The sequence below is a fragment of the Onychostoma macrolepis genome, chromosome 22, assembly GCF_012432095.1.
Source record: "Onychostoma macrolepis isolate SWU-2019 chromosome 22, ASM1243209v1, whole genome shotgun sequence".
Classification (NCBI taxonomy): domain Eukaryota; kingdom Metazoa; phylum Chordata; class Actinopteri; order Cypriniformes; family Cyprinidae; genus Onychostoma; species Onychostoma macrolepis.
The window spans coordinates 34,345,730-34,373,128 of record NC_081176.1 but is presented as its reverse complement, the minus strand read 5'-3'; the positions used below and the strand labels follow the sequence as shown (position 1 = coordinate 34,373,128).

At 37.2% G+C, this 27,399-nt stretch overlaps 1 protein-coding gene across 1 annotated transcript; it reads right to left on the bottom strand.

Moving 5' to 3' along the window:
- Positions 1-3,404: 3,404 nt before the first annotated feature.
- Positions 3,405-19,121, bottom strand: LOC131531067 (SLAM family member 5-like). Its single transcript, XM_058761618.1, has 4 exons — positions 19,118-19,121; positions 16,986-17,306; positions 3,639-3,929; positions 3,405-3,556 (listed from the first exon to the last, which is right to left on the bottom strand). The coding sequence occupies exons 1-4, from the start codon at positions 19,119-19,121 to the stop codon at positions 3,405-3,407; spliced, it is 768 nt and encodes a 255-aa protein (XP_058617601.1).
- Positions 19,122-27,399: the final 8,278 nt, after the last annotated feature.

The window sequence follows — 27,399 nt, the reverse complement described above, 5'->3', positions numbered from 1 at the left end:
AATTAATTATTGTTTATCATTATTATTGCATGTAAGTGTTGGGGTTGGCTAGCGATGCAATTCATTCTGGGGTAATCTTAATTTTTAATTAGTAATACTTACATTTATAGTATAAAATCAACAGTCTTCTCCAAAGGCGAGATCTTCAAGCAGTTGCCCAACGTCGACTTTGTGCAGACATTGCAAACGCTTGAAAACTGTACTAGGTAGGGTTGTTGAGTTAGTGATGCCATGAGGTGTTAGTGCTCCTGGAGGGCCGGTGTCCTGCAAAGTTTAGCTCCAACCCCAATTAAACACACCTGAACCAGCTAATCAAGGTCTTACAAGTAGTGATGGTGAAATGAAGCTTCATGAAGCATTAAGCTTGGTTCACAAAAGGGTTAATTTCTGGAGGCTTCATTTGCTCACAATACCACCTGGTGGCCAAATAGTGTAAAACAAGCAGATATATTACAGACAGAGGTGTAAAGTCCAGGGGTAAGAAAGTAAAAGTCATGCTACAGCAGCTGATTTCACCAGTGGAGGAACCAAGTCATTTCTTTTAAGTCACAAATGAGTCTCGAGTCAAATCCCAAGTTCTCAAAGAGTTAAAGTTAGTTTTTTTTTTTTTTTTTTACTAAAGAGTTTATGTTTTGAATAATCAACCCTGTGAAACTACAGCATACAAGGGAAGTATGGGTGTAATAGATATAATGAATTAATTTTAAACACACACAGACATCACAAACCAGCATATGAATCTCAACAATGGTGACAATCAACAAAATGCTTCATGCTGCAATGCATGCTGGGTAACACCATAGTAAAAACTCTCATCATGCACTGCAGTATGAAAAATTATTGTCACCACTGTTGAGGATCATATGATAAGTGTTCATGTAAAAAAGCCTGATCTGACACAATTATTTTTTTCTGTATTTTAAAGCGTTGTTGTGGCATTTGTTTAACGGGACTTTTTTTCACAGTTCAGTAGTAGCTGAAGATCAGTTAACAAACCAAAGAGAGACACCTTCATGATGTTCATTCAAATTCTTTATAAACAGAAAGTGTAAGCTAAACTCAAGCGCAAAATAATCAAACCTCAAGCTTTCAATTTCACAATACACAAATGTTTGCTGTGAAACACTATTGCAATTATTTAAAAGCAAATTACTTTGAATTATTAAAAGGGTCAAGAGCCCAACTAAAGCAAACACTGATCTCCATGATGGTGGCATCATTTTAACCAATAAAACATCAACATCTGATCCTCTGTGATTCTCAATAACTTTATTTGGCTCTTGACTCCGGTGTTCGATTTCTCTTTGTAACAATGAATGTGGCGTTGTAAAGCAGAGAGATCAGTGCTCTGCCGAGAGCAGCTATGCTTTTGTAGCTGTCCTGATTACATCCAAAATAACCTTTTTTTTTTTGTGTGTGTGTGTGCTTAGGTTTTGAATAATCGACCCTGTGAAACTACAGCATGCAAGGAAAGTGTTGCTTTAATAGCTATAGTGAATTAATTTGAAACCTAATGTATATAATACACATAAATAACTGAACTCCACTGCTATTTAGACACACACAGACATCAATAATCAGCATATGAATCTCAACAATGGTGACAATCAACAAAATTACCATAGGAAAAACTCCCATCATGCACTGCAGTATGAATAATTATTATCACCACTGTTGAGGATCGTATGATAAGTGATCATGTCTAAAAGCCTGAGTGATATAGCTCTTCTTTTTTTTTCTTTTTCCAATATTTAAAGGTCCTATGACATGCTGCTTTTTGGATGTTTTTATGTAGGCCTAAGTGGTTCCTAATACTGTATCTGAGGTCTTTTTCTCAAAATTCAGCCTTGGTGCAGAATTTCAGCCACTATGAGCTTTCCTTAGGACGTGCCGTCCTGTGTCTGTAGCTTTAAGGATGAGAGGGGTGGGGGTGTGGCCTTAGCCAGCTTGTGCTGCCATGCGCTAATGTTGACAGTAGATGTATCGCAATGGCTCATAGACACACAGTCATTCAAGCTTTTCAGTTTGACCCAGAATCTGATCCGGATGGAGAAGCACCGGATGAAGAAGCTGCAACTCAGCGGCTACAGCAGGACGTCTCCGAATGGTTAGTTTAAAATATTGTGTCTGGATACGGTACTTTAGTTGGTTTGTTTATGTATGCTATTTCAGTTATTATCATGTAGCTAATGCTAGCCATAGGCTCGGATGAAGGAACTAAAAAAAATACTTCGGTGTTCATTTGTACATCCAAACACTGAGCAACTGCCATGCTTCGCTCGTTTGCAAGCCATGATGTCTCTCAAGGAAAAAAAAATATTGCGCTCGCCTTGCACGGTAGTAACTCATTTTCTCATGGGCGGTCAAAGCAGAGAAAGGGGAGGTAACCTTTCCCCGTATGACGACATAAAGGGAAGATTCCAGATTGGGCCATCTGAGCTTTCATTTTCTCAAAGGCGAAGCAGGATACCCAGGGCTCGGTTTACACCTATCGCCAAATCTAGCCACTGGGGGACCATAGGCAGGCTAGGGGAACTCATATCAATGTTAAAAACCTCATAAAGTGAAATGTTCATGCCATGGGACCTTTAAGCATTACAGTGACATTTGTTTAATAGGACCTATTTGTTTAATAACAAATTGTTTTGAATTATTAAAAGTGTCAAAAGCACATCTTTGATGTCTATGTGTGCATGTCCCTGGTCACAGCTATGACACAGGCCAATAGGATCACAGAAGCGCCTTCGTGGAGCTATGTCAATAATACTCCTGCATTTATTGTTTTCTTGAGGGATTAACATCACCGCGACAGAGTGAAAAATGTTTTGACAGTTCTCTTGATGCTATCCAGATTTGTGTCCACTGTGAGGTTTTCTTTCTTTTTTGGGCTTTTCTGACGACAAGGCAGGGTAGAACACGCTCTTTGTTAAAAAATTGTTTGTTTGCACTCATATCACCACCTGTCTAGTCCTGTGCTATTGATTACAGCACGCAAGTCGTTAAAGACGGCAAGCAAAGAATGTTCAGGTAGAAATGTGTAGTCTGACATGTTTCTTGTTCATGACGCAACAAGATTTTAGGAGTCAAAACCATGTAATCTGGCACAGTGATTGTCGTAACCGACACATAAATTGTGTAGTCTGAACCGGGCTTTAGAGTCTTTGATCCTGCAACTTATCTTACAACAGTAATAATTACAATAATACAACAGAATCCAAAAAATAAAATAAACTCATTGATTGTCTGATTAATCAAAATCTAAATTCCAAATGAGAATTTATATTTGATAAAATGTATTAATATTCAGTTAATTACATTTATTCATGAATGCTATTTACTCAGGAAAGTGGAGTTCTTGATTGACTGCATATAATATATTACAGGAAAATCTTCTGAGTATCTGATTAATCAGAGCTTGGTGACGTCTGCTCTCTCTTCTGTTGAAGAGTACTGGATCTGATGTCATAAACAAGAACAGCCACAGCAGCCACGCCCACCAGAGCAGAGAGAGCCAATCGGATCACAGCTTCAGTAACACCACAAGAGCAGATATGGTCTTGTGAGAGAAGAAATTAACAATGTTACAATATAAATTTGATTCATTTAGTTTGTGAGAAAATATAGGTCTGCTGACAAACCTGAACTTGTCTTGCAGAGTTGATTGATGTCCAGATGTGTGGTCTGGTTGCTGATGGGATTGTTGATCACACAGCTGTAGGTGTTGTTATCTTGATATTCCACCTCCAGAGGTAGAGAGAGACTGATGCTGAGATCAGACACACTGATGCTGGACAATAAACTGTTTCCTTTGTACCAGGAGAGACTCACATCACTCATATTCACAGCTGAACACACCAATGAACAATTCAGTCTGAATAACAGTCTGACAACGGAACAGTCTGTGTTGATGACAGGGACAGGCAGACGAGCTGGAAAATATTGGAGAATAAATCAAATTCAGCAAATAAGACAGCTGTGATATTTGTCAGTTCACTGATGTTTACTATTTCTTTTAATCTGCATATTGTTACAAAATATTCTCAGTAATTATGACAAGAATTAATGTTAAAAGACACACACACACACACACACACACATTTGTTTCTGTGAATTATGGGGACTTTCCATAGACTTCTATTACTTTTATACTGACCAAACAATATTTTATATCCCCTAACCCTAAACCTACCCCTTACAGAAAACCTGTTTTCAGTGTTACACTTTCAGATAAACATCATTTACTATTTTTAATATATATTTTCTTTCCTTCGTGCGGACTGCAGGCCCGTCCCCACAATGTAAAACATTTCAGGTTTTACTATCCTTGTGGGAACATTTGGTCCCCACAGTGTCGCATAAACAAGTGCACACACACAGTCACTCCCATGGACTGTCTGTGTGTGTTTTTCTCCCCACATGCTCCCCGTGACCCAGTTTCTCCCATGTGTGAATGTCCCATTTGGTTCAGATGTGTCTGGTTAGTTACCTAGTTTAGTCCTCTATTTAAAGTGTTGTCTGCCCTATGTTCCCTTGTGTGGTGTTATACGTCTTGATGTGCTACATGTGTCTCCAGCCTGTCCTGTGTTACCCAGTGTATGGATTATTAAAGACTTTTGTTTGCGATATTCCCTCACCTCCGCATTCCTTGCTCCTCTCCGGAGCAATCGTGACAGAACACCGGACCTACAAACGTTTATTGGCGTGTTTTCCGCCTGATTGTTTCCTTGTTTCGTTCAGTGTTTTTTCCCCTCCCGTTTGATCCCTATGGATCGCTTCTTCCGTCCAGGATATCTCCTCCTCCTGCTCAAGGGCCATACCAGACTGTTTCTGGAAATCTAACCAGCTACCCGGACGACGCGCTCTGCACGTTCTATGACGCCAGCCTGAACCCGTGTGCAGAATGCTGTTGTCCGAAGATGGCCCTCGAGCGGATTTTGCTGCTTTTGTGGAGTGGATACTGACGAGAAACGGATCTCCGTTCACCGTCTGTCTCGAGGATGATCTCACCAGTTCCACTCTGGACCCAGAGCCCAGCCCACCATCACCTCGCTGTGCAGAGCCTATGCCCAAACCCACTGATGACGGAGAGCCCAAGCCTGCCGTGATGACGAGCCATCGCCGCATGGAGCGGCAGAGCTGAGGATCGCCACGGAGCAGGGGCTGCTTATGAAGTCAGTCCAGGTGCGAGAGCCGGCTACAACGCCATTCGGACAACAGCATTCTCCGCCCACTGCGCCATGGCTGAGGGTGAGCTTAATGTGGATCTGGGACTGCTAGACTCAGAAGGGGTTTTGGATTTATATGCGGACCTGCTCCCTCCTTCTTCGAAGCCCTCTGTCAGTCCTATTTCCCCATCCAGCCCAGAAAGAGACTCTGTTCCCGAGTCAAGCCCGCCGGCAGCTCCACTGTCAAACTCGCCAGCTGATTCACTTCCCAGACCTATGATGACTGCAGCAAACTCCTTCACCTCAACCCAAATGAGGAGGAAAAGACTGTTGGTTCTAGCCCTGGACCAGAGGCATGAGAGGGCTTCTGTTCCCAAGATCAGCCCAGAGAGGGCTCCTGTTCCTGAGTTTGGCCCTGAGAGGGTTTCCGTTCCCAAGGTCGGCCCAGAGAGGGCTTCCGTTCCCGAGACTGACCCAGACAGGGCTTTTGTTCCCAAGACTGGCCCAGAGAGGGCTTCCATTCCCAAGATCAGCCCAGAGGGGGCTTCCGTTCCCAAGATCGGCCCAGAGGAGACTTCTGATCCCAAGGTCGGCCTAGAGAGGGCTTCCGTTCCCAAGATTGGCCCAGAGAGAGCTTCCGTTCCCAAGATTAGCCTAGAAAGGGCTCCTGTTCCCAAGTTTGGCCCAGAGAGGGCTTCCGTTCCCGAGACTGGCCCAGACAGGACTTTTTTTCCCAAGACTGGCCCAGAGAGGGCTTCCGTTCCCAAGATCAGCCCAGAGGGGGCTTCCGTTCCCAAGGTCGGCCCAGACAGGGCTTCCATTCCCAAGATTGGCCCAGAGGAGACTTCTGTTCCCAAGGTCGGCCTAGAGAGGGCTTCCGTTCCCAAGACTTGCCCAGAGAGGGCTTCCGTTCTCAAGATCGGCCCAAAGAGGTCTCCTGTTCCTGAATTAGGCCCAAAGAGAGCTCCTGTTCCTAAGTTTGGCCCAGAGAGGGCTCCCGTTCCTGAGTCCAGCCCCGAGAGGGCTCGTGTCCCCAAGTCCAACACAGAGAGGGCTTCTGTTCCCAAGTTTGGTCCAGGGAGGGCTTCTGCTCCGGTTTACAGCCCTGAGAACCCGGAGACTCAAAAATACCCACCCACCCTCCCTCCTCCACCGCTGTCGCCTGAAAGCCCCTCTGCTTGCCCTCAGCCCATCATCTGTACGGTGGGAGCTCCGCAGGTCTGCCAGTCTCCATCGTCGGCGTGGCTGGAGAATCCCTTGCCTCTGCCTCCAGCTTCTGTGTCCTGGACTACCCCTCGGCCCGTCGATCGATATACGTTTAGAAATGTGTCACTAAAATTAACTGTAACTCAGCAAATACTCAGCACACAGACATGGGAGTTATATCTATAGAAAGCTTGAAGTGTCTACTTTTAAATGAAGTAACATTTCGAAAACAAATATTCTGTGATAAAGTAATCCGTATGAAACCAACACGTTCAGTCTTTCCCATCTAACTCACAGTAAAACCCCCAGTGTTAAATCAACACTCCCAGTGTATATATAATCCACACTCAGAGTGTTAAAAAAGTAACACTGAAGCAGTGTTAAAGTTAATGGGGTAATTAGTTTAGTAATTGAGTGATGATTGAACATTAATGAAGAACACCTGCTGTTAACAAACTGAATCACTGAAAGAAAGAGAAACACGAACAGAAAAAGACGAGACAAGACGAGCAGAAATACAAGAACTACAACTGACTTCAGCCACAGCCTTAGATGAAATCAACACAAGATAAAAGAAGACATTAAATCTCTCAAGATCTCAGCAGAGGATGATTAACCAATTCCATAAACAGCATCACCAGCTTCACACGTTACTAACCAGATTGACTTGATGTTTTAGTTTTGTTTGAATTACCATTATCAAGGTCAGAGTTTGCTTTAGCTGGGCTCTTGGCCCTTGACTTAAAACATTGTAATTTCTTTGGCTGCCATCGCTGTGTGTTTGTTTAGACATGTTAGCTATAGCAAAAAAGCCAAAAAAAAGCCAAGAAAAAATGTGATCAGGGATGGTTACATTTCAATTAGTGATGGGTCGTTCTTGAACGATTTGTTCATTTTGAATCTTTAATGTGACTCGGGAACAACGAGTCATCTCAGGGAGTGATTCATTCAGTCGCGCATGCGCAGCATCCTATAGGTTCTTTACTGGAATTAGTTCACCTGTTTCGAGTCTTCGGGTTTGAGTTGTTCGTTCATCACGTGACAGCCTCATACACTAACCTATGCAGTCAGAGCTGGAAAGAGAATTGATTAGTTCACCTCCCGAGTCATCGGATTTGAGTCGTTCGTTCTTTTGTCACGTGACGTGACAGCTTTGGGCAGAGAAATTAGTTAATTTACAACCTTCCGGGTGCATAGTCATCATTATTATTATAATTATTTACTCGTACAGTTATGTGATGCATTTCTGGTCTCAAATTATTACTTTTAATTTCTGTCACGATGGTTCTTTTCCATAATACTGAATGTAGTAATAAAGATAATAAAGAGTTAGTTATGCTTTAATTTAATTTTATTTATTTTTTTGGAGTCTAATCTTCATAAAATACAATACCTTGTTGTATTTATGTCTTTTGAGTTAACCCTTTAGATTAGACTATAGTGTTACTGACTATACTTTTGTAACATATGACACTTTAGACATTAACACTGTGTACACACTCTTGAATTGTTTTTTTATTGTTTATTTTTGTGCCAGAAAAGCTTTAGCAAAGAGGATAACTATTCCAAAATGAATTAAAACAATTTAAATAAAAATACAAGAAAATTAAAATATACTAAAGCCACAGAGCCAGATCATAACCTTAATATTTTAAACTAACATTAATCATTCATATTCAAAATGTTATTTGCTTTCACTTTATGTCATTGTGTCCTTTTTGACCAATCTTCTTATACAAATATTAGACCAATATGTCAAGTCTGCCTAGGACAAACAATTATACCAGCAAAGTCAAAATTGGAGTAAAAATTAACAAACTATAAGTGCTTTGTAATTTTAGGCTTGGATTTTTTTATTATATAGTTATATTATATGTTTATTGATAGACAAAGACAGTGAAAGGACAAATCAGTCAATATTCTATTTATAACAGGGTTTTGTGTATTTATAAAATAACACAGGTCCTCAAGAAACAGTAACAAAAACATAGTGACAGAAACGAACAGACCATTTTTATTTCTAGGAAAATGCTTATTACACATATTTTGATAATTTTATGATAATTCTTAAATATGATCCAACATACAAAAAATACAGTTTTACTTTATAGCATTTTACTGATCCGGCAAGTGGTCACGTGACAAAAGAACGAATGACTCAAACCTGAAGACTCAGGGGGGGAACTAATCAATTCTCTTTCCGGCTCTGACTGCATTGGTTAGTGTATGAGGCTGTCCCGTGATGAACGAACGGCTCAAACCCGAAGACTCGGGAGGTGAACTAATCAATTCTCTTTCCGGCTCTGACTGCATTGGTTAGTGTATGAGGCTGTCACGTGATGAACAAATGACTCAAACCCGAAGACTTGTCAGATAAGAGCTAATCAAGACCCAGGTAAACGATGAATTAATCTTTTCTGTTTCTTATAGCATTATAGTTTGTATTGTTTGTAGTGTGATCAACGTTTGCATAAGTAGTAGATGTGTTAGGGAAGTAGCACATAACATTTTAATTATATTTTGCAAAAATGAACGAAATTAACAAAATGACTCGAAAAAAGATCCGTTCATTTTGCTGAACGAGACTCAAATGATCCAGTAAAATGATCCGAACTTCCCATCACTAATTTCAATAAAGATGTAATCAATGTATAGTGGCTTAAGTAACTGACTTAATTTAGTGTAGCTACTGGTAAATTTATTAGTTAATTTTGTTATTGAGTTTATGATATACACGGTTTAAGATCCAGCAGTTTTAAGATTAATCTGAAAGACTTTTAAAACTTAGTCTGCACTGAAAATTTTGCTTTTCTTCATCAAACAGACTTCAAGAATCAGCGAATGAATCTCAACAATGGTGACAATCAACATAAAGCTCCATGTTGCAGTGCATTCTGGGAGCACCAATCAAAACTCATCCATGGCTCCCAGCATGCAATGCGACATGAATAAATTATGCAGCTGTCTTAGTATTTTCTTTTATTCTTACTATTTCCTTTTGTTTTGCTATTTTGTTGTGACTTTTAATAGCGTGTTTTGTGATGTTCACAGTTGATCTGTTTATTTGAATATGATGATTGTCACCATTGTTGAGATTCATACACTGTGTCTTGATGTCTGTGTGATAGTACAGTTTTAAGCTTTTGGTGCAGATTTACGTTTGAAAGTCTTTCAGATTTATCTTAAAACTGGTGGATCAAGTTTTATGTTGTATGTGAACAAAAGCTAAAATTTTACCCAACCAGTAACGAAAATCACTAAATGCTGGTGGTTTCTTTATTGAAGTCTAACCATAAACACCCGACTGCCATAAAAAGCATGTCTAAACAATCACACAGTTAGGGCAACCAAAGAAATTGTAATGTTTTAAGTCAAGGGCCAAGAGCCCAACTAAAGCAAACACTGACCTCGATAATGGTAATTCAAACAAAACTGAAACATCAACATCTAAAGTCAATCTGGTTAGTAACGTGTGAAGCTGGTGATGCTGTTTATGGAGTTGTTTAATCATCCTCTGCTGAGATCTTGAGAGATTTAATGTCTTCTTTTATCTTGTGTTGATTTCATCTAAGGCTGTGGCTGAAGTCAGTTGTAGATCTTGTATTTCTGCTTGTCTCATCTCTTTTTTCTGTTCTTCTTTCTCTTTCTTTCAGTGATTCAGTTTGTTAACAGCAGGTGTTCTTCATTAATGCTCAATCATCACTCAATTACTAAACTAATTATCGCATTAACACTCTGAGTGTGGATTATATATACACTGGGAGTGTTGATTTAACACTAGAGGTTTTACTGTGCTCTAATGCAATCCCGCCCCCTCGCGGCTCGTGCCGTTCATGAGTAAATATCCATGTGAGACACATGCGCATGTAAATGCCCAACACAAACAAAGAGTGAGGAGATCGTTCATCGCGGCTACTGTTCGTTTCTGGAAGAAGACGCGCTGAGTACAGGCAGGATTTCCCTCAAAAGAAGAACAAGATTTCATCCAATAGAGGAGATCAATCTGATGAGTAAGTAATGTTTCTTTTTTGCATTACGTGTTATTGTGACAAACTTAAACACATTTACGAGTTGGGTTGTTCCCAAACTACAACATGATGAATACTACGCATCTAAGAAAGTTTAGACCATGTTTATTATTAATACTCTGTTCACAAATAGATTTTAATAGCGTGCTAAACAATAATAATTAGTTTCTCAGATATACAATATTATTTTTTATAGTACAAAACATGTGTGAGACTATGGCTACAGAATCATATCATAGGCTACACTAAAATCATACATAGTAGGCTATATGACTACAAAATCATAGTTGGGTTTTTCCCAAACTATAATTCCTGACTAAAATGTTTGAAATTGAGTAAAACATTTTGAATATGATAGGCAATTCATTGTATTTAAATTTATTACGGCTGATGATGTTTTCATGCTCTATATAAAACAATAAAAGTAATATGAGTGTGCATTGTAACATGATCAATGCTACGAGTCTAAGTATGTTTAGAACATGTTTATTATTAATAGCCTACTATGTTCAGAAATAGATTTTAATAACTTGCTAAACAATAATGATTAGTTTATCAGCTACACAGCAAAATCCTCAGTGTTAAATTAACACTGCCAAGTGTCTATATGTGTCCACACTACAGAGTGTTAAAGTTAATGAGGTAATTAAGAGATTCATTGAGTGATGACTGACCATTATTGAAGACACCTGATGTTAACAAGCAGAATCAACAAATAAGAAAATCACAATTTTTAAGTAACCATTATAGTGGTCAGTGTTTACTTTAGTTGGGCTCTCACCACCAGACCACCTTCTCATTTGGCTTGTCTAACTGTGATTTAACTCAGTTACAGCAGACAAACAAAATCTAATATTAAAGAATCAAGGGTCAAGAGCCCAACTAAAGCAAACATTGACCACCGTGATGGTGACCCAATGGTAAAACCAGATTTTCTCCTTCAGTGATTCTGTGTTAACATCAGGTGTCTTCAATAACTCAGTTTTGGGGGCCTGGAAACACAAGCTTTTGAACAAGATGCCTGTATCATCTCCATGTGAACAACAAAAACATGAATTTGCGAAAAAGGTGACGTCATGTGCATGCATATTACGTTTTTGCGCAGTGTTTCTTGATCGCCAACTACTGGCCTGACATGCATAACATAGTATCATTAGCATAGGGTTTTTTGTCCAATGAAACAAATATTTTTGTTCGAATTTTACTTAATTTTTTCATGCTATTTTACTCATTTTGAATGGTTAATTGTTAGCATTTCATTTGATTAATTCTAATTAATTGTAATGTGTTGAATTTAATTAATAATATTGCTTGTAATATTTTGAAACAAATATAGTGAATCATTTTTTACAGTGTAGGGGAGGGCCCTTTGTCTCTCAGGCGAGACTCACTTAATATTCAAGGCCATTGCCACTCCCTCGCATATAGACCCTCGATCACAAAACATGTCTCGAAAAATTTCAATCAATATATTGTTTTCTGTGAATGAGTAAGCAGAATGATTTTCACATAATTTTGAAGTTAATATTCAAGCCTACAAGAATGATTACTCAAAAGTCTTATTCAGAACTATTTAGTGTGGGTTTCAAAAATCATTCCAAACACAGCCACCGCACTGTTTTTAATCTCTGAGAAACATGACGGTGTTTCGTTCCTGAATGAATCAACCATGATTCACTAATTAACAGTGACTTGCTGCCACCTACTGGCAATTTCAATTTTACATTTATCTTTTATTTATTTATTTTTTAATAATTTCAAATATCAGTATTCAACGTTTTATGATTATAGTATTAAAATTATATATGCATGTGTAACTGCAGATTAAATGCATTCATGTCCTGCATTAAGCAGGGTGTAAGTGCATCTAAATGCCACTTCAGAAATTCAAAATTCAAATTCAAAGATTAATTTTGTTGATACTGATTTAATTTGCTTGATAACAACCCAAATGTCTTATTATTCCAATTGACTGATTAAATGTAAGAATTTGACTCAATTGATGATGCACACTTTTTAAAAAAAAAAAAGGCTTAATTTAAAAAATAAATTTTGAAGCTTCCCATCACACTAGATGTGGACTTACATTGCTCAGATGTCAAATTTTGGTTGAAAGTGAAAACACCCTCCTTTGTTTGATGTCAAGCTCCAGCATCATTAAATAACTTCAAAAACAGCATTACCAGCTTCACTTATTATAAACTAGACTGACTTTATTTCTGTCATACATTTACACAAGTTTTTTTTTAGATTAACAGAGGTTTCGATGTTAATTGCCGTAAAGAGATTATGTCTGAACAGGACCTTTTCAAAAATAGCAGTAAATTCATTCTGGCAATTTACCGGTATGAGAAGTTGTAACATTACCAGTAAATGTTGTGTAGCCAGTAAATCTGTGTAGCCATTTGTGTAAACATAACTGGTTTTTTTTTAGCTGCAGGTAGCACCTCTGCCTTCGGATGCTAGCAACTAAATTTTTTCTCCTGTAGTTCAGTATTTTGGTTTGTAGCAGGGCTTAATTTGTGCCGGAACAAGCCAGACCCGGATCCGGCACCTCCGAAATCCGATCCGGCACCTCATTTTGGCGGATCCCCCTCCTCACGCACCAATGAAAGATGTTTGTGTTGACCTATAATGTGCATATAGCCTATGAAAAATCCTTTATAATGACCGCGCTTGCAGCACATCTACATTTGAAACAAAGAACCTGAGCACACAAAAGACGCGACATGTGAACTGCTCTGCTCTCACAAGACATAATGCATGGATACAATAGCCTATACACATGCGTTTTCTTTCTCAACTGTTCACATTTACTTAAGAAAAAATCTGGATAATTGCCAGGATGGCCATTTTTGCATAATTTTGTGTGTGTTTGGCCACTTAAGCTCAACAATAAACTACGAAAAATAACTCAATATGATACTCGCTATAGGCGGCTTTGGATGTGACTGTGAGCGCTCAGCCTTGAAACAGCCTCTGGAGCGCGCGAGTACCGATTGGCTTAAAAAGAAATGCAAATTATACATTTTTGTGACGATGCAACAATGACCCGATTAAGCAAGTGACAATTTTGTTAACTGTTCCAAAATGTGAGCGAAAGTCTTGGATTGGTGTGCAGCAGCTCGTTGCAGACGAGATGCGCTGATGTGAAGCCGCTTTGAGAGAGTGAAAGAGAGAAGAGGTCCAGCTGAATAACTCATGTTGTGACTGATTTTATCTGCTAGTTTGTGTGGATTTATTTACCCATATAACCTACTTGCTATCTTGAATAAATGTTTGCAGGAATTTCCCTCATTATAAACTTGAAAGTTGCGGGATGAGTAAAACTACGTAATATACACACAATCACCCATGGAATTTTGGACATGATTAATTATAACTCTATTACAGAGATTTGTGAAATAAAATTCCATTATTTTTTAGTATTTTTTTCCCCAGGCCTGGAAATTGCTGTTTTCAAAATGTAATAAAAGAAACTGATGCACGCTGTTAATCACTTATGCTCGCACACCAATGTGATCTGCTGAATGCTCCATTACCTCTCGCTCCTCTAATCACATGCCAGATCCATCACCCCGCTTTGTTCCGGGACCTCGAAATTTTCAAATTAAGCATTGGTTTGTAGTCATCTATTACGATGTCTCTGGGACAAAAGCAGCTGCATGAATGCGAAAGTTTGAAACAAAAATGAAACCATCAACAAAAAGACTGACCGCATATACCCCTCCATGTTTACAAATACAAGTGCAGCCATTTGGAGGTTAATGATGTCACAGAATTTACCAGTATTTTGGAATGGATGTGCGAATGGTGCTTTTCCGGAAAAAAAGGCGGAATGTCGTTGCCTGTGTGAACAGCGCATTTGTGAATTTACTGGTAAAGTCGTTCCGGTAATTTTAAGGCAATTTACTGGTATTACTGTGTGAAAGGGACTGTTCATTGAAAGTAACAGTTTGGTTTTATGTCACCGTTATGGTGATACGTGTTTGCTTTAGTTGGGCAATTTGACTCTTGACTCTTTGATGTTTATTATGACAATAACAGCAAAAGAAACTGCGATCAGATGATGTTGGCTGCTTGTTGATGTTAAAGATGTCATCATGTAGCGATCTGATCAAATGATCTCATGTAGAGTCTGCTTTATAATATTAACTTCATATTAGTGACTGTAGTAACACATTTCACCAGCATACGATCCAGGAGAATTTTAATCAGATAATCTGTATTTCTATCTGTGGTTTTTAAACACATTGTCCACGAATCACTTTAAACTACTGGTTGCACAGACGCCCCACAGGCATCAAGAATCAGTGTATGAATCTCAACAATGGTGACATGCTTCATGCATTCTGGGAGAATATATTGCAGCATGAAGCATGTCACCATTGTTGAGGTCAGAGTTGGGTATAACGCGTGACTAATTATTTTTCCTGGTAATGCAGTAAAGTAATGAGTTACATTTTTAATTTATGTAATTTGATTTCAGTTACTTATGTCAATAAAATTGTATTGCTTAAGTTACAAATTTAGTGTTAAAAAAAATTAAGTAAAAATCATGTTTTGCGCATCAGTAAATCACTGGAGAATGCAAGCTATAATGAGAGTCCTACAACATTTAGATGCAATGAGGTTGCCTATCATATTTCAAAATGTTGCACTCTACATATTTTAGTCTGGCATTATAGTTTGGGAAACGTTCAACAAGTGAATATGTAGGCTACAAGTTTGTCACAGTAACACTAATAAAGTAAAAAATAAATGACTGATCAGACCACTGGATTAAACTGCGTCAGCATCACAATTCAAGGCTTATTCCTCACAGCGCGTCTTCTTCCAAAAACGAAAAGTAGCCGAGATGAACTTTAATCTTTCTACAGAGGTGACGTGAGCATTTACATGTTCGCACGTCTCAAGCTTCGCATGGATAATTATCTTATAGCACGCGATGGTGCCTGGGATTGATCACATAATAGGTGAGCTCAGACGGAAAAGACTGTACCTCCTGTTGGTTTCTTATGGATTATTTTATCAGAGAATATTTGTTTTTGACATGAGAAATACAGTATATCTAAAGAAAGCTTGAAGTGTCTATTATTAAATAGTAAGTCATGTCATTTTCGTTCATTTTAGTGACTCGTTTCAGGAAGATATTCACGGAGACTGAGAATGCAGAAAGTGCACCCTATTTGTTTTCTTTTTTTTTTTTTTTGGTTTTGTAAAATAAAGTTTTGTTGATATTGGGAGTGAATCAGAGTATACAAATAATAGGCCTACTTATGTATTTATTTTCAGTCAATATGAAATTAATGAAAGAACTATGAGTTTCTCTTTGTAGTGTATTTTTTAGGTTTGATAACTTGAAAAGTAAAGTAAACTTGAAAGTAACTTGAAATAAAGTAATTAGTAATCTGATTACTTTGTAAATGCAGTAATCAGTAATGTAATCAAATTACAATTTTAAAGAAGTAATCTGTAGTGGATTACTTTTTTTTTTGTAACTTACCCAACACTGGTTGAGATTCATACACTGATTCCTGATGTTTGTATGACAAAGACGTTTTTTTTTTGTTTTTGTTTTTTTAATCTTTGAAATTACTTTTCTTTTTCTCTCTTCTTCAGCCCTTTGCATTTCCCGCAGTAGTTATAGCTCCCTGTCACCTGACAGCGGAAAGCAGCGACTGAGTGACTGACAGCTAATATTAACAAATCAGTAAAGTTAAGAATGTAAAGATGAAATCTGTTAATATATAATTTGTAGTTGTGGTGCTCATTCATTTTTGATGGGTGCTCCTAACTTTTTAAAGTTGGGAGCACCAGTGCCACCAAGTAAAAAAGTTCATTTCGAGCCCTGAAATGCCATAAAAGTCACCAAGTTTCGTACCATTCTGATGAAGCTGTGATTTAAAAAAAAAAATTAAAAACAGAAAATGTTTTGGTTAAAAGTGACTGAAGAGCAACAGAATAGGGTTAAAGTAAACTGTGCTCACAAAGGATTGCATTTTTATCAAAAATAAGGCAAAAACAGTTATATTTTGAAATATTATTATAATTTTAAGTAATTGTTTTCTATTTGAATATATTTTAAAGTCTAATTTACTCCTGTGATGCAAAGATTAATTTTCAGCATCATTACTCCAGTCTTCAGTGTCACATGGTTCTTCAGAAATTCTAATATGCTGATTTTGTGCTTAAGAAATATTTATTATTATTATCAATGTTGAAAACAGTTGTGTAATTATTTATTTATTTATTTATTTATTTTCTGGATTCTTTGTTAAATAGAAAGTTCAACAGAACAGCATTTATCTAAAATAGAAAGATTTGTAATAGAAATATTTGTATTGTCACTTTTTGATCAATTTGATGCAGCCTTGATTAATACAAGTGTTAATTTCTTTAATTTCATGCCAAACAAAAAAAAAAAAACCTTACCCCCAGATGTTTGAATGGTTGTGTATAATATTGCAAATGTTTGGGTTTAACAAATTACATTTTAAAATATATTATGATATACAGCAGTTTGTAAATTGTAATAATATTTCACAATATTACTGTTTTTACTGTATATATGTATTCTACTCACCATAGACAGTAAGATTGAATGTGTTGAGTGGCATCTGTGTTCTGCTGCCGATTACTGCATAAAGTCCAGAGTCTGTGGTTCTGGTGTCTGTGATGGTCAGAGATCCAGTCTGATCCAGCTGCAGTCTGCCTCTGAATCTCCCATCAAGAGCATCATCATGAACGTTTCTCTTTCCATTTTCTCTGTTGATTAGAGCTATGAGAATGTGCTTGTGTCCAAATCTCCACCGTGTCTCATTATCTGTAGTATCATCAATTTCTAGAGTAACCGACTCTCCCTCCGTCACTGACTCTGACTTCACTGCATCACCACCAAACACACCTGATCAACAAACACAACATTTACTCAGAATATCAACATCTACCACATTTAGAGGTTTTGTAATTTCAAAAGTATTTAAAAAGTTGTCATGACAAAAAAATGTCATCACAAGTTCTTTGAAAGTGACAGCAGCATCAATACAGAAGTATCTGAGTATATTTTTCTAATAGAAGAGGCACAATTAATGATGAAAATAATAAATACCAGAATATGTATAATGTATAAAGTGAACAGAAGCAATAAAAATACTCACCAGCCAGACTCCATGAGCACAGACAGATGAAAATAAACATTTTCTTCAGCAGTTTCATAACAGAACAGTGCTAATAATCAGGTCCTGACACAGGTCTTGATAATGTTGAATGTTTTGTAATAAAGTGGATAAAGCTGTCAATTTGTATTGAAGTGTTTTAGTGAAATAAACAGTCAGTGTGAATAAACTCCTCCTGTAGCTCCTCCCTTTACAGACTGAATATGATTTCTCGGAAAGACGCTTGATTTGATTTGCAGAAAGAACAGAATGTGAACATAATTACAAACATAACATAAACATAATTTAAACATTTTCCATTATTAAAACATATATAAACCATCTGTTGGTCAATTGTTATTAAAAAAAAAGATTCATGAACTGAACTGAGTGTGTCGGGTTCAAGGCATACGCATTTGCAGTGAGTTCTCTGGGAATAATGTGAAGCCACTGAAATTAAAGGAGGGAAAGCAAACTTCATTTTCCATATTTAGTACATGTCGGGTTACATGAGTGCTAGAGCTGGGAAACACACTGATGGGTGGCCAGTAAATCACATCAACACAGAGGCTATGGAAATTCAACACAGAAAAAGCATTTCAGCTTCTATCTACTACTTCACACAAAAGAAGAAGGTACTCCATTGCTGTTCTCCGTTTCTCATGCACGTTCACACTGTTGTTTTTATGAATAAATGTATCTCATGAAATGTTCAAAGTTACTTCAGTAAAGATGATGATTACCCTAATTTGGGAAGATGGTTTGTTTGGAGTTGCATTTACTATGGCTTTGTTTGGAAATATTTTTGATGAAGGAGCAAAAGCATAAAATGTGTCTAAAGTGTAATAGGCTGCAATTAATTTATTGTATAATCAACTATAAAATTGAAATCATATCACATTTACAATTGTGCTGATAATCAGGGAAGATTAGCAATTCTGATATTGCTTCATCATATCATGATATCAATACAGAAATCAGGAACTCATTATTGGGGGATTTTTGAGCCGCTGTAACTTTACCCCAAAATTTGGGGTCATTTTTGGCCGTTCATTTCAGACACTGCATGCATCAATCAGGATCCAAAAGGAATGAAATAATAGACTAATTCAGCTTTTATAAAGATAATGATCTAAAATTATAAAATACCAGGAGGATATAAGTCAGTATTAATTGTTTTATACTTAAATAATCAGTAAAATGTGTCTGTGTGGGAGGAGCTACTGGACCAGTTTGTTCACATTCACTGCAGAGTTTCTCTAAACCACTTCACTACAGACCAGCACTACAATTGACTTTTTCCAGAGCGGCAAGACTGATTACTATAATATTTCTGCTGTGAAACTGCTTAGAGAGCTGCTGAAGAAAATGTTTGATATATTTATTTTCTTCTTGTTCTCATGTAGTCTGGCTGGTAAGTATTTTTACTTACATTACTTCGCTTTACATTATCATTTGTTCACCTGCACATCATTCTACGCTGTATTATTTCAATAATTTATGTGGCTCTAATATATTTTACTTGCCTCTAATTTTATAAGTTTTATCAGACTAAACCTACCCATGTACTTCTGTCCCTTTCAATGAGAATACATTGCATTTAGTGTAGTGATGACTTGTTTTGCAATGACAATTTTTAAAACAGTTAATTTTTTTTTTTTCTTTTTTAATCCTCTAAATGTTGTAGATGTTGATATTCTGAGTAAATGTTGTGTTTGTTGATCAGGTGTGTTTGGTGGTGATGCAGTGAAGTCAGAGTCAGTGACGGAGGGAGAGTCGGTTACTCTAGAAATTGATGATACTACAGATAATGAGACACGGTGGAGATTTGGACACAAGCACATTCTCATAGCTCTAATCAACAGAGAAAATGGAAAGAGAAACGTTCATGATGATGCTCTTGATGGGAGATTCAGAGGCAGACTGCAGCTGGATCAGACTGGATCTCTGACCATCACAGACACCAGAACCACAGACTCTGGACTTTATGCAGTAATCGGCAGCAGAACACGGACGCCACTCAACACATTCAATCTTACCGTCTATGGTGAGTAGAATACTTACACTGTTTTATATAGTCTTATCTTTTGACAGTGGACTGTCATAATTATTGAGAATATGAGGGACAACTCTGTGATGATACAGATTAATTTGTGCTTTGTATGCATATTCTTGTAATCAACATCTTATACCCTTTGTTTCTCTTCTACTTTAGTTCCATTTTAAATATCAATGAACTGACAAATATCACAGCACTTTATACTGAATCAGATTTATTCTGTCATGTTTTCAAGCTCGTCTGTCTGTTCCTGTGATCAGCCACTCTTCACAAAATTCATCATCCTCAGAGCAGAATTGTTCATTGTTGTGTTCAGCTGTGAATGTGAGTCATGTGAGTGTCTCCTGGTTCAGAGGACACAGTTTATTGTCCAGCATCAGTGTGTCTGATCTCAGCATCAGTCTCTCTCTACCTCTGGAGATCGAGTGTGTGGATGCTTCCTACAGCTGTGTGATCAACAACTCCATCAGCAACCAGACCACACATCTCAACACTCAACTCTGCAAGAAATGTCCAGGTACATATGTAATGATGTTTTGTGTTTATGGACACATTCATTTGCACTAATGACACTCTCCTTCATATCTTCCAGGTGACTCTGTTTCTATGATAGTGCTGATCTCTTCTGCTGCTGCTGCTGGATCTCTGTTGTTTGCAGCTGCAATTGGGATCTTCTGCATCTGCAGGAAACACAGGAAAACTGACCAGGAAGGCAAGTATCAGCTATGTTTTTTATATAAACCTATGTAGAATTTATGTAAAACAGTACTCAAACATCATTTCATGGGTTGTTTTGTTTCTGTTATTATGAAACAGTTCAGACCCGTGATAGGGAGATCACTTACGCTGATCCGACATTCTACAAAAGACATAAATCGGTAAGATCTTTTGTATCTGTGTATGGTGTGTCTCAGTATTATTTCAGCAGTGAGTCAGATTTAGGTGTGTGTATGTGGGTGTTTAATGATTTACACAGACTAGTGTATTTTATGTATTTTAGTGTTCCTTTATCTTCTGCTTTGATGGGTTTAGTATTGTAGGGTCACACAAAATCAGGGGTGTTCCTGGAGGGCCGGTGTCCTGCAGAGTTTAGCTCCAACCCCATTTAAACACAACTGAACCAGTTACTAAAGGTCTTATTAGGCATACTAGAAACTTCCAGAGTGGTGTGTTGAGGCAAGTTGGAACTAAACTCTGCCCTCCAGGACCAAGTTTAGTGGCCGCTACACAAGACCATCATTTAGGGGAATTACATTATTATTAGGGTACAACGGGGCTAAAGGCGGCCCGGGGTAAAAGGCGCCTTTGATATTATTTTCATCTAAGCTACTAGATGGCACAAAAAAGGTGGCGTAGCACTTTCCAAAACACTTGCTTTTCAAGCAATCGCGATCATATATTTTGAGACAAAGGTACCAGGTATATTTTGCAAATGCTGTAAACACCTGACAATTATGCCAATATTTTATGATTGTAGGCTATTTATGCCAGTGCGTGATGATAAATGAGCATGTTGTGTTTTCATTTACAAATGAAACTATGTGAATGATTCATTCCTCAATGAAACACTAGGCAGTAGGCTATGATATTAATAATTATTAATTCGCAGGGAAAAAAAGGAAATATATTCAACCTTTAAACTGCATTTTCAATAGGCTATAAATTCCAGTCAGCATAATCAAAGCTTTATGTCGAGCATTTACAGTAGGCTTATTTACAAAACTAGTCAGAACGTAATGTAAAGAGATTTAATTGAAGGGAAAAAAAATGAATATAAAAATATAATAATAGGCTAATAATAATAATGATGATGATAATAATAATAGCTAATAATAATATACAAATAGGCTATTACGGAAGAAGACGATCAGTTAATGAACACACACAGCTAGCAAGACTGTGGGATGGATAAAAATGTTTTCATGTAGGTCTATTTTATTTTATGTACTTTATGTAACATTTAGCCCAGGGGTGCCCACACTTTTTTTGTGTAGGGATCTACTTTTCAAATGAGAAACTCATCGAGATTTACCAAGTGAAAAATAAATAAATAATAAAATGCATATCAAATAAATAGACCTAAATAAAAAAGCTTGCTGGAATGTATCTTTATATTGCATTAATTTAATTTTTAATTAAAAATAATAATAATAAAATAATGTTCAATTTTTAGTACCCCCATGGAACCGTGCCTGCATTTACCTAAAGCAGTAGTTCTCAACCTCTCTTTACTCCAAGACCCCCTCCTCTCCAAATCAATACTGCAAGCCCAAATTTTTCTATTCACCAAAACAAATTCAAGATGGATTTAAACATTCCATGTTCTTTTTTGCAAACATACTTCGCAAAAATGACACTGCAGATATTCTATACAACTTAAAAGTATGTATATTCTGAACTCAGCAGCTCCATGTCATCAGTTCTCTGTCAGAACAATCTTTTTGGAGCGTTTGATGCCCGTATATACATGAACATCACTGATCCTCACAATCTTTTCCAAAACACGCGAGCATCTGTAATAAAACACTCGCTGTATTCAACTATGTGAATATACTGAGCTGTATTCAAGCAGAAATATGATGTTATAGTGATCAGTGCGCCGACAGCGCACATACATGGTTCGTTTGCGCATCAAATAACGGACACAACGCACGCCTAATGCACAATCCTGTATGTCACTGTAATCATCTTTACCTTGATTACAATCGTCGTCCATTAAAACTTTAGGCTACTAGTGTGACACTCACTACACTGTAAAAAATGATATGATGAAAAAGTCATGACAACTTATGTTTTAAAATTAATTTAACTCATAAAAATAATGCAAGTTATGCTAGATTCAACTTGATTTTTTAAGTCAGTTTAATGTTATTGAAATTCAAGGAGACCAATTTAATTAAATGAAATTAACATTTTAAGTTCTAACTTACTGGCACACTGTAAAAAAAAAAGTTGAGCCAACTTAAAATTTTAAGGTAACCAGCTTCAGTAGATTTTTTTTTTGTGCACTGTAAAACCCGAAGCTGTAGTCTGCATATCATATTCTCATACAACAGTTTTGAGCCGCCGGTCTGTTTTTCACACAGCATGATGAGAAACAGTTTGCTGCTCCGAAACACAGAATATCACAGAATACGTAGAGAGGTGGTTCTGTTATTTATTTATAGGCTATAAATTTGAACATTATTTAACATATTATTCATAATATTAGTGAATATTTTAGTTTTAAGTTATCTGGCACTCCCCGCTTGAGAACCACTGACCATAAGCGCAATCTACCAGCATTTTCCTTCACGATCGACCTATTGGGCACTCCTGATTTAGCCTATTTAAATTTAATTCAAATGCTGGTTACATCACGTGCAATTGCCTACAGTCCGGTAGCCTATGGTTAATATAATAATTTAATTATGTAATAATTTCTATAATAATTAATATAATAATTTCTTAATTCAAAATAAAATATTAATGAATCCCTGATAATCCCAGGTTGCTATGGTCATGTAGGTTTGTTTACTCATTAAACTCGTGGCCACGAGAAATGGATGTTGTTCCCTCAACATAGCATCTCGAGGCCACGACATAAGGATGTCGTTACCTCGACAAAATGATCAAAACTAAGTGAACCGAAAGACGGCAACCTCCCGGGCACCGTACAGTTCATACAGTCTCATTCATTCTATTTCTCACAATCTTCTTATGCTCCAGTGACAGGTATTCCACTTACTATTTTTTAATAATCATGCTTTTTTTTTTTTTTTTTCACTCTATACAGTTTCATATTTACATTTACATTTAGTCATTTAGCAGACACTTTTAGCCAAAGTGACTTACAAATGAGGACAATGGAAGCAAATATTTTTTTTTTATTATTATTATTATAATATTATAATTTTAATTAATTTTAATATAATTCAATTTATCATTATAATTTGTAATTCTAAAATATTTATTATTAGCAGCTTTAAATCTTTTCACCAGTTATGAAAAATACTGCACATGTGTTATGCATGTATCAAATTATTGATTCTGTGTAACTTTATCCTTATATAGGACAGAAAATTTCTGAATTCATGAGAAACTAAATTGACACACACAAACACACAAAACAAACTACAAGTCTTTTTGGGGTTAAATAAATAAACCAATGAGACAGATTGCTTTACAGGGATGAGCTTTGCAAGTATGAGGTGTGTGAGCAATAACTATCGGAGTCTCTGAGAGGGGCGTGGTTAGTGGCAGGGTGATGGACGGTGCTGTGTAAAACATGCTGTACTAAATGTCCACCTCGTAACATAGTTTCTGCTGATATAAGTGTGTACTATACAATGTAAAAAAAAAAAATTCCTCTAAATTTACAGTAAATTACTGTGCCAGTAATTTAGCTACTGTTAATTTTAGGATTCTTTACTGTAATATAATTTACAGCATGTTACTGTAAAAAATACTAAATTAAAACTCAAGTTAACTCACTTCATTTTCAGAAACCGACTGCTTTAAATTGGCTAAGCACTGTTCAAGTTTATAAACAAACATTTATTATGCTTAGTCAACATGAACATATTAGTACTGCAAACTTATTACTAAGCAAAATCTTTCAAAAATCATTCAATTCAGTTATCTTGCACATGCACGTGTGACTGAAACTAACATAGAGATTCGGACTACTTCACTTACTACACAGAAACTGCCTTTAAATGAAACAATATGCAGCATAACATCAGTGTTTCTCTGTCCGTCCTTTACTTAAACACAGGCTCTACTCTCCAGCACGATGGTGACCCACAAAACACAACAGGAATTTGACTGTTGGGTTTTACAGTATTTTGCTGTTTTTTAGTTTGCTTCTTGATTCTACAGTAAATTAGTTGCAACAGGGTTGCCAGTAATGTATTTATTTATTTATTTACAGTTAGCATCCGTAAATTCAATTTATAGTTTATTGCTGTTAAAATACATTTCACAGTGTGTTTTATTTTTTCATCTGACACGTTTAACCCCTTTACCCCACAGAAAAATCCTCAGTTTTAAAGAGCACTTATATGTGTCCACACTACAGAGTGTTGAAGTAACACTGAAGCAGTGAAGTTAATGAGATAATTAAAGAACTAATTAAAAGAGTATTAAGCATTAGTGATGAACGCCTGTTAACAAGCAGAATCACTGAAGGAAAGAGAAACACAACTACAACTGCCTTAGATGAAATCAACTGAAATAAAACATATTAAATCTCTGAAGATCTCAGCAAAGGAGGATTAAACAACTCCACAAACAGTATCAGCAGCTTCACTCATTACTATCCAGTTTGACTTGAGTTTGTTTTCATATTTTATTGACTTTCAAAGTCACCGTGATGGTGATCAGTGTTTGCAAAACACATTTGATAATCAGATAAGTTGATGGATTGTAAAAACATTTTGCACAATAAATTTTGAACATTTGTATGAGTGCGACACACACACTCATCAGGAATCAGCATATGATTTTCAACGATAGTGACAAAAAGCTTCACCATTGTTTTTTCTGGATGCACCAATAAAAACCCATCCATGGCTCCCAAAATCCCAGAATCTCAGCTCCTCTGCTGAGATCTTGAGAAATGTAATATGTTTTATTTCAGTTGATTTTGTCTAAGGCTGTGACTGTATGTCAGTTGTAGTTTTGTTTCTTGTTCTATCCTTCAGTGAATCTGCTCGTTAACAGCAGGTGTTCATCAGTGTCTGAATTCACTCATTTGTTTTCAATCCCTCTGTCTATGGCGAAATCTATGAATAGCAAATGATCTCAAACTTGCGCGCAATTGAATGGTTTCAGCTCTCTGCCTTGTAATTGAAGGCAGATTAATGTCATTAACATATAAAATATCACCAATCATCATAATTTAGAACAGCGAGCTGCAAGAACAGCTTACATTTGAAAAAACCTGCAATACTCCGACAATAAAAAGTGTGTACGTCTGCTCAGACCCTGACGCTAAGCACTTTTCCATATCAAAGAAAGTTTTTACAAATATGAGCGCTAGCGTGGATTTAAGCGTACGCACACTCTACGATCAAATCTGAACGTACGCATACTTTATAAATGAGGCCCACAGTCGACTTTGAACGCTGTTAAGTCATAATATACTGCTGCAGACTACTTTCTCAAAAACAAATATTATTATGTTTTATACATGATATTACTGTTTCAATGCGAATACAGTATGTTAATGTAAAACATGGCCATTTTTACAGCAATTTTTTACAGTGTACATGTAAAAGATGATAAAAACTGGTTTCTGTACATCAACAAATATACAAAAAAAAAAAAAATAGCCTTTTTTTACAACAAAGAAATATAGACACATGTTGAAGTGTTTGTGGCAGAATGAGGAGGATGATAGATAAAGTGTAAATAAAGTTGTTGATAAATACAGTGAGGAAAATAAGTATTTGAACACCCTGCTATTTTGCAAGTTCTCCCACTTAGAAATCATGGAGGGGTCTGAAATTGTCATCGTAGGTGCATGTCCACTGTGAGAGACATAATCTAAAAAAAAAAATCCAGAAATCACAATGTATGATTTTTTAACTATTTATTTGTATGATACAGCTGCAAATAAGTATTTGAACACCTGTCTATCAGCTAGAATTCTGACCCTCAAAGACCTGTTAGTCTGCCTTTAAAATGTCCACCTCCACTCCATTTATTATCCTAAATTAGATGCACCTGTTTGAGGTCGTTAGCTGCATAAAGACACCTGTCCACCCCATACAATCAGTAAGAATCCAACTACTAACATGGCCAAGACCAAAGAGCTGTCCAAAGACACTAGAGACAAAATTGTACACCTCCACAAGGCTGGAAAGGGCTACGGAAATTGCCAAGCAGCTTGGTGAAAAAAGGTCCACTGTTGGAGCAATCATTAGAAAATGGAAGAAGCTAAACATGACTGTCAATCTCCCTCGGACTGGGGCTCCATGCAAGATCTCACCTCGTGGGGTCTCAATGATCCTAAGAAAGGTGAGAAATCAGCCCAGAACTACACGGGAGGAGCTGGTCAATGACCTGAAAAGAGCTGGGACCACCGTTTCCAAGGTTACTGTTGGTAATACACTAAGGCGTCATGGTTTGAAATCATGCATGGCACGGAAGGTTCCCCTGCTTAAACCAGCACATGTCCAGGCCCGACTTAAGTTTGCCAATGACCATTTGGATGATCCAGAGGAGTCATGGGAGAAAGTCATGTGGTCAGATGAGACCAAAATAGAACTTTTGGTCATAATTCCACTAAACGTGTTTGGAGGAAGAAGAATGATGAGTACCATCCAAGAACACCATCCCTACTGTGAAGCATGGGGTGGTAGCATCATCTTTGGGGTGTTTTTCTGCACATGGGACAGGGCGACTGCACTGTATTAAGGAGAGGATGACCGGGGCCATGTATTGCGAGATTTTGGGGAACAACCTCCTTCCCTCAGTTAGAGCATTGAAGATGGGTCGAGGCTGGGTCTTCCAACATGACAATGACCCGAAGCACACAGCCAGGATAACCAAGGGTGGCTCTGTAAGAAGCATATCAAGGTTCTGGCGTGGCCTAGCCAGTCTCAGACCTAAACCCAATAGAGAATCTTTGGAGGAGCTCAAACTCCGTGTTTCTCAGCGACAGGCCAGAAACCTGACTGATCTAGAGAAGATCTGTGTGGAGGTGGGCCAAAATCCCTCCTGCAGTGTGTGCAAACCTGGTGAAAAACTACAGGAAACGTTTGACCTCTGTAATTGCAAACAAAGGCTACTGTACCAAA

Coding starts and splice junctions, on each gene's coding strand:
- LOC131531067 (XM_058761618.1), bottom strand. Junction 3,930..16,985: donor ATTCAATCTTACTGTCTATG/GTGAGTAGAATA, acceptor AATATTTTCCAG/CTCGTCTGCCTGTCCCTGTC. Junction 3,557..3,638: donor ACTCTGCAAGACAAGTTCAG/GTTTGTCAGCAG, acceptor TTCTCTCACAAG/ACCATATCTGCTCTTGTGGT.